The 7,809-nt window shown below is 45.1% G+C and overlaps 2 protein-coding genes across 4 annotated transcripts in view; one reads left to right on the forward strand and one right to left on the reverse strand.

Moving 5' to 3' along the window:
* Positions 1 to 5,795, forward strand: part of GARRE1 (granule associated Rac and RHOG effector 1) — a 61,013-nt gene extending 55,218 nt beyond the window's left edge. For all 3 annotated transcript variants that reach the window (XM_036390253.2, XM_036390254.2, XM_036390255.2), the window contains exons 13-14: positions 1,372 to 1,450; positions 2,262 to 5,795. In XM_036390253.2, coding sequence (XP_036246146.1) covers positions 1,372 to 1,450; positions 2,262 to 2,585 — 403 coding nt within the window. In that variant the 3' untranslated portion in view covers positions 2,586 to 5,795. The remainder of the gene's footprint in view (positions 1 to 1,371; positions 1,451 to 2,261) is intronic.
* Positions 5,796 to 6,363: 568 nt separating this feature from the next.
* On the reverse strand, positions 6,364 to 7,744 carry SS18L2 (SS18 like 2). The gene is made up of 3 exons (XM_036390256.1): positions 7,637 to 7,744; positions 7,450 to 7,526; positions 6,364 to 6,915 (listed from the first exon to the last, which is right to left on the reverse strand). Exons 1-3 carry the CDS (start codon positions 7,703 to 7,705, stop codon positions 6,828 to 6,830), a joined length of 234 nt encoding a protein of 77 aa, XP_036246149.1. The 5' UTR covers positions 7,706 to 7,744; the 3' UTR covers positions 6,364 to 6,827.
* Positions 7,745 to 7,809: the final 65 nt, after the last annotated feature.

Consider the following 7,809-nt stretch of genomic DNA (forward strand, 5'->3'; position numbering starts at 1 on the left):
CAAGATGAAGCATGAATACCAACCCAGTTCCAATCTGGAATTGTTCTCTCAAACTATTTTTCGGTCTTTTCTAAAAATGAAATAAGTGGCCAAATATTTGTTTACAGTCACAGAGTAATTTGGAGTCAATACATGGATACAAGATTGTCTGTCTGCTTTTTGGTGAATGAAAGAAAAGTGAGTGCCAGTTTCTCACAGATTCTACCTGGACAGCTATTTTTGTGTGCATTACCAGAAAGGAATAAGAGTAGATACTTCCTGAATCGTTACTTAGCCAAGACTTCATTGGGAGGGAACAAAAATTGAGCTTCAATAAATGTTAAATTGAAATTAATGGGAAAGAACCATCGCATAAACAGTCACAGAAAAAATAGTAATTACTTGTATTAAAAAAAAAAAAAGCAGGGAAGGAAAGCAAACACATAAGGGTGACTTAACATGCCAAGGCAGTAGATAGCTAGAGACTGATCATGGAGCAAGAAGAAAAGCCTGTGGTTTATGTAGTGCTCTAAAGGGCAGAAGAAAGTGTCCACAGAGGGTTCTTCACTGAGCAAAACCTCAGCTGAAGTAACAGTACTGCTGCTGTCTGCTGGCACTTGTAGGAAGAGCAGTGCTCTGTAGGTCAGGGCCCGACAACATCCCAGAGCTAAAGCTGGGCACTGAGAGGAGGCAGAAGGGCTGGGTGTGCTAAAGGTGACCTGCAAAGGGCTGCTCACCTAGGAGAGCCTGATTGGAGCATGCTGACTGGGGTTTTTACAAAAAGGATGAAATAAAAGATTCTGCTTTAATCTAAACCCATGCCCTTAATTGCTCCTCCTAAAAAAACCCAACCAATCAAACAAAAAAGACCAAAAAATCCAAGAAAAAAAATCTTCCAGAATGCACATGTGGTCAAGGGCTTCTATTTGCTAACTAGGTATTAGGTCACAAATTTAAACTGAAGGTAAAAAATTTTTCTTCAGTAAAATCACTGTGCTTCAGCAGATGTTTCACTTCCTCAACTGGTGTTTTGTCTTATCTGTAAGGCTATTTCAGAAAAGATACTGAAAAAAATCAAAAGAAACCTAGCCACAAGAGCAGGTAACAGAAGAAAAAACACAATTTCTGGCAGATTTCTTGAAAGTGGGCAAAAGTCTATCCCAGGTTCCTTTCACCTCTACAAAAATGTTGAAACTGTAGCTCCATGAACTGCTGCATTGTCATGTCCCTGACAGTTTCTGTATTGTTGCTTTTACCTGTACTGAACAAAAAGTACATGAAACCAGATGTTTCTGAAAACTGTACTGTGGGCTGCCTGATCTGTGCCAGTGGCAGATTAATGAGGGTGGCTCATTTAAAACCAACAAGTCAATGTGTCTCTCTTTGTGGCAGAAAACACAGCAGTGGTGAACAGGAGCCCAGCACGCTGCCATCGCCTCCCCTTCTCTCTGCAGCAGATGACCGCAGTCAGGTGAGCTCTGTGGGGCTTTGCTCAGTCCCTTCTGCTGCTGCCATTTGGGGTGGCTCTGCATGAGGCAGTCAACTGGCAAAGCATCTGTACCTCCAGATTGCTTACTTCAGTGAAAACCTAAACCTTCTGCACTCAAGTAGTAGTGTGAGGTGCTTTTGTCAGCCACCAAGCTGAATATATTAAAATTGGAAGTCATTTACTTTTTCCCTTTCAGTGGGGCCACTGTGTGTCAAGCTGAAGTAAATGGTTATTAACAGGCAGATATTTTAAGAATTGAGAGTGCTATATGTAGGCATCAGTTCAGCTTTTGGCAGACATCTTTATGAAAAATCCTTTTTTTAGGATTTTTCCTCCTGAGAAGCTGAGAGGCCTCAGGAACAAAATGTAACCAATGGTTATCTGCTGCTGTGGAATGCAACAGGTGCATCTGGGATTGGTCTCATGTGGTTGTTTTTAATTAATGGCCAATCACAGTCAGCTGGCTCAGACTCTCTGTCTGAGCCACAAGCCTTTGTTATCATTCCTTTTTCTATTCTTAGCTAGCCTTCTGATGAAATCCTTTCTTCTGTTCTTTTAGCATAGTTTTAATATAATATAGATCATAAAATAATAAATCAGCCTTGTGAAACATGGAGTCAGATCCTCGTCTCTTCCCTCATCCTTGGACCCCTGTGAACCCGGTCACAGGCTTTATAAGCAAATCTTGTGACAATATCTCAAGGAGGTGATAAGGTGACACGTTAAGTATTGTCTCAAAGCAGCAGCGTTCTGTTGTTAAACCAAAGCACCCCAACCCATTTTGTTTTCTCAGGATAACAAGACCAAAACGTGGCCTCCCAAGGCCCCGTGGCAGCACACGTGCTCTGTGCCCAGCACGCTGCCCAGCCAGAGCACGTCCCTGTACCCCATGAGCAGCCCCGTGAGCCAGTGGAGTGACACCATGCAGATGCTGCAGTCGCCCATGTGGGCCAGCGAGTGCGGCCCCGCCGCCGGCCTCTCCTCCAGCTTCGCCTACGCCCAGCAGCAGCAGCAGCAGCAGTCCCAGCAGGCTTCCCAGCACAAACAGATCAACAAGGGCTTCAAATCCTTCCCAGTAAAGCACGAGCGCAGACCATCCTACCTGCACCAGTACTGACTGCTGCTCCTACTGGAACGTGCAGCACAGGGCCAAATGGAAATGACATGACTTTGATTCACAGTGCTGTGTTGGCTATATCCTGTTTCTCTCAATGTGGGATTGAGGGGGTCTGGGTGAGATAGACAAACTCTTGGATTCTGAGTTACAGTGCTGGCCAATATGTTTGGTGTACATGAAACAGCCCAAAACTGTGATGTAGAAATGCTTTTAAAAATGTGTAATTGCCTTTACTTTCAAGACATTTTTTTTTTCTAAAAAGAACTGCTGAAGGACTACCATACAAGAAACACTGTATTTTATAGCTATTTTTCATATAGATTTATAGTTAAAACATCTTACTGAAACACATTGAATATGTTGAAGCAAATATATAGTGGTCACTTTGCTCAACACTGTTTGTGTTTAAATTTATAAAGGACAAGCTGTAGAACCTTTGTATTCTCCATTACAGCCTGTGGGCAGCTTTTTTACAATGAAGTGCAACAGCGGCTTTTCCTGTGCTACACAAGCGAGTTCATTTGGGAACTGCTGCAGAAACAGTCACAAAACTGAGTTTTGTGGCAGTTTCCTTCCTGTAGGTGAAGATCAGCAGAAGCACTCAGCCTTGTGTCAACGTGACCTGAGCTGCTTGACATAGATGGCACCTCTGTGGACAGAGGGACCCTGGTTCCAGACACCTGTGTGGACAGAAGGACCCTGGTTCTCACACAGGTGTGTGGACCGAGGGACTCTGGTTCCAGACACCTGTGTGGATGGACAGAGGGACCCTGGTTCTCACACACCTGTGTGGATGGACAGAGGGACCCTGGTTCTCACACACCTTTGTGGACAGAGGGACCCTGGCTCTCACACAGGTGTGTGGACCGAGGGACTCTGGTTCCAGACACCTGTGTGGATGGACAGAGGGACCCTGGTTCTCACACACCTTTGTGGACAGAGGGACTCTGGTTCCAGCCACCTGTGTGGACAGAGGGACCCTGGTTCTCACACACCTGTGTGGATGGACAGAGGGACCCTGGTTCCAGACACCTGTGTGGATGGACAGAGGGACCCTGGTTCTCACACACCTGTGTGGATGGACAGAGGGACCCTGGTTCTCACACACCTGGGTGGATGGACAGAGGGACCCTGGTTCCAGACACCTGTGTGGACAGAGGGACCCTGGTTCCAGACACCTGTGTGGACAGAGGGACCCTGGTTCTCACACACCTGTGTGGACAGAGGGACCCTGGTTCTCACACACCTGTGTGGATGGACAGAGGGACCCTGGTTCTCACACACCTGAGTGGATGGACAGAGGGACCCTGGTTCTCACACACCTGTGTGGACAGAGGGACCCTGGTTCCAGACAGCTGTGTGGATGGACAGAGGGACCCTGGTTCTCACACACACTCTCACACGTGTGTGGACAGAGGGACCCTGGTTCTCACACACCTGTGTGGATGGACAGAGGGACCCTGGCTCTCACACACCTGTGTGGACAGAGGGACCCTGGCTCTCACACAGACCCTGTCCTATGGCTGCATTTGGCCACAGGCACTCTCCACAAGGTGCTCCTGCAGTGTGTGAAAGCAAAGCCTAAGAGACTACTTGCATTTATTTAAAGTCTTATTTCAGATGCTACAGTTGATTAAAAATTGTGAGCTGGCTCAGAAGATAGTAAAACTGAAATGTGGGGTAGCAGTTAGTTAAAAGAACATTATTTTTTTTAAAAGGATAAAGTAATTATTTGCAGTCAATATGTGCCATTAAGTGAACCTGTGGAATTAGGAATAATCTTCCAACCAAAGTGGATGGGGGTGAGTGACTGGTGCTTACCAATTCAAGAACAATGGTAAATATGTATACCTATCCCACTGTATATGAATTGAGATTACAGAAGATTCTTTATATAGTTAGAGCTTATTTAAATTTTCATATTTCATCTTTGAAAGAGTCTAAAAACCACAATATTTTCTGGTATAAGAGTTTTGACAGTATTAATCTTATTTTTGTATTTTTCTTAAGTCATATCATTCTAATATGTTAACTACTAGTAAAATGGGTTCTTAGTTCTAACTACATAATTTTTCAATGAAGATAAAGCACATTTTTTGGTTTTGGTTTTACAAACTAAGTACATCTATATCTGAAGATACCAAAAAATAAATACATGATATATATATATATATATATATAAATAAAAAGTATACACAACACTAAAACTATTAAACATTTGGGTATTTAAAACCCATCCACCTTTTTTGTTTGTATGGTGACGGGCTCTATTTGCAGGCCCAGATTGTTACCTTTTGTGCTGTTTGAGGATGCCAATGTTGCCTGTATTTATGATATTGTCACCATGTTTTCTGAAACTTCATACTTACCATGTTTACAAAGATTTGTTTGCTGTACATAGACTTTTTACAGTAATGTGCTTTGCACAATCAGTGTGGCTTCTGTCTGTAAATTGTTAATGGTCTGTACTACTATAATTTTGAAAACCTTCCACTGAAAATGTTAGTGGTTATTTAACTTCATGAATGGTTTCGAGTTTCCTAAATCTTGTTGTTTAGATCTAATATTAAACCCCAAATTTGGTTGTACTTACTTGGTTATTCATACTAAGACCAAAATGGAAGTTAATGAAAACAACTTAATTTTGAACTTTTTTTCTAACAAGTGCCAAAATGATTGCTATAGTTTTTGCAGTTTATTCATAATTACAAATGCTGGCAAGTTTCTGGACCTACATAAGTGAATTGTGAACACAAAGAAAGTTTGTCTGCATTTTGACCACGTGGGTGCTACTCTGTCCTTTGCTTCCGATTGTTCTGAACACTGGTAATTTTAAGAATTGTTGCACTTGGCAAATGAGTCTTGCCCTTAAACTTCACTTACACTGCCAAGTGCAAGGGTTTGGTGCTTAGTTAACTTACCCTTATTGCAGTGCTTCTTGTGAATAGCTAATGCTTCTGAACTGGAACTGTACAGTTTGTATTTTAAAGCTTCTGTAAAAGTAAACTATTTGCTTTATTAAAGATATACATTTAATAGGTCATACCTGTTTAAAATATGCACCTTGCTGAAAATGAGCAGCACCTTAAACTGTAACTTCGGTTTGTAAAACAAAGATCTTATTACATTAACATGGGATTATTTAACAGTTTGAAAATTGTCAACTGCCTACTTACTGACTCTATCATATAAAAATGAACTTTATGCACAGTCCAATCTTTAAAGGTGCTTTCTCAGGTGGTGTCACAGAAGAATGTGGTACAGACAATGCTTCAGCAGGGGCTGTGAACCGGTAGTGCAGGTAAACATTGCCAAAATCATGATACTCACATTTTTAGGAATCAGAGTCAGTAACTTTGATGCTAGTAAGCCAAAACTAAAATCTGTCCCCCTCCCTGCTGTGACCAAGGCTATTAGGTTAGTGTGTGTTAACTGTGGCACTGGATGCCTATGCAGGGTGTGCAAAACTTTCTTCCTTACTGGATAGGAGCACACATGCATGCAGCTGGCCAGCAGTGCTGACAGTACCCAGGAAACACATGAACCCATTCTGATTATGCAAGAACTGACTTGTTCACAGAGCATTTCAGGCACAGAGAAAAAGCCTTAATAAACTTGGGCAAAAGCTTCTAAAATAATAGCTTGGTTTCTCCCTTAGACGTAATTTCTGAGTGGTGTGGCAATCCTACCAGTCCTAGGAAGTTAACATTTCTGTTTGACTAAATCACGGAGCAGCTCTTTTGCTAATGTATTATATTAATTCAGAATATACTGCAACTTACAAAGAACATATTTAGTTTATTTAGCACAATTGTTCTGATACGGGATACAAGAGTTTACTGCTTTTATATATGGAACACATGCCCAACTTTGTCATGCTGGAGGTAAGAGTCACCTAGAGTAACATTTCCCTTGTCATTATAGAATCTGACTCATGAAATGGGCTCTGCTTCCCATAGTGCTGTCTTGACAACCAGGCTATTCCCAGAAGTACACTGAATTGAGTTTTTCAGAGGGAAAAAGGAATGTGATAATTATCATTCTTAACCTGTGTTAGTTACAGTAACAGGGGAAAAGCTGGCCTAATACTACACTGAAAACTACATTCACATTTTAAATACAGAAGTACAGATCATTTTTTACCTGCTTTTTTCAAACCCACACCTCTTGGTTTTCAAAGCAGGACTCTAAACTATTTCTACAGCCTCTGAAAGCAGCACTGCTCACGTCCAGGTATTGCTGTCAGTCTACAGGCTTCTGCGTCCTGGGCGGGGTGGCATCAGCAATTGTAGCTAAATAAATGAGGTTCCTGTGCAGGATATGCTGGTACCTGTGAGAGGAGGAAACACAGGATCTGGGAGAGGTTCTTTTCTAGACAACTACCCATACTAGCACTCCTGTACTCTAATCGGTATTTGAAGCTGGGAAAAAGAAAGCAAACTAGAGTAATAAATCGGGGAAAATTAGTGTTCTCATTCTGAAGCCCGCTATAAGGCACTGAGCTGCACTCGGTAGCCGAACATGTGCTACTGCCCAGCTTCGATGGGAAGGAGGGCGCTGAGCTCGCAGCCCGACAGCCGCAGAACGCAGCGGAGCGGGAGTTCAGAGCTGCCTGCCGGGCGGGTCTGAGCAGCCGCACCCTCCCCGCAGGGGCCGGAGGAGCAGAGCGGGCCCAGGAGCACTGGGCAAACACCCTGACCAAGGCGGCAGGGACCATCCGTGCTTAATACGTCTCTGAAAATGATTCTGGGGAAAGCCCTTCGTGAGCCCAGCCGCGTTTGTCCTCGTGGCGGCCGGAAAGCTCCAGGAGGAGCCCCCAGCTGGCCCCCCCGCGCTCCGCCCTGCCCACCCGTCGGTCACTCACTGCACGCAGTCGGTGGCGCGGCCCTTGTTCTGGTACTCCACGATGCACCGGATCAGCTGGTCGTTCTCCTCCAGCAGCTGCGGCACAGACACCGTCACCGCCCGCCCCGGCCGGCTCTGCCCCAGGCGGCCCGGAAGGGCTCGCTCTCGGCCCAGCGCCGGCCCCGGCCCAGCCCCGTGTCGCTCACCCGCTGCAGCGTGTCCTGGTTCACCTCGGCCGCCCCGCGCAGCCGCTCGGGCACGAACGCCACGGACATGGCGGCTGCGGCTGAGGGGCGGCTGCGGCTGAGGGCCCCGGCCCCGCCCCCGCGCCGCGCACGCGCCGCCGCCGGGAGCGGCCCGAGCCCCGCCCCGCCCGCCC

This window comes from Molothrus ater, chromosome 12, assembly GCF_012460135.2.
Source record: "Molothrus ater isolate BHLD 08-10-18 breed brown headed cowbird chromosome 12, BPBGC_Mater_1.1, whole genome shotgun sequence".
NCBI lineage: Eukaryota > Metazoa > Chordata > Aves > Passeriformes > Icteridae > Molothrus > Molothrus ater.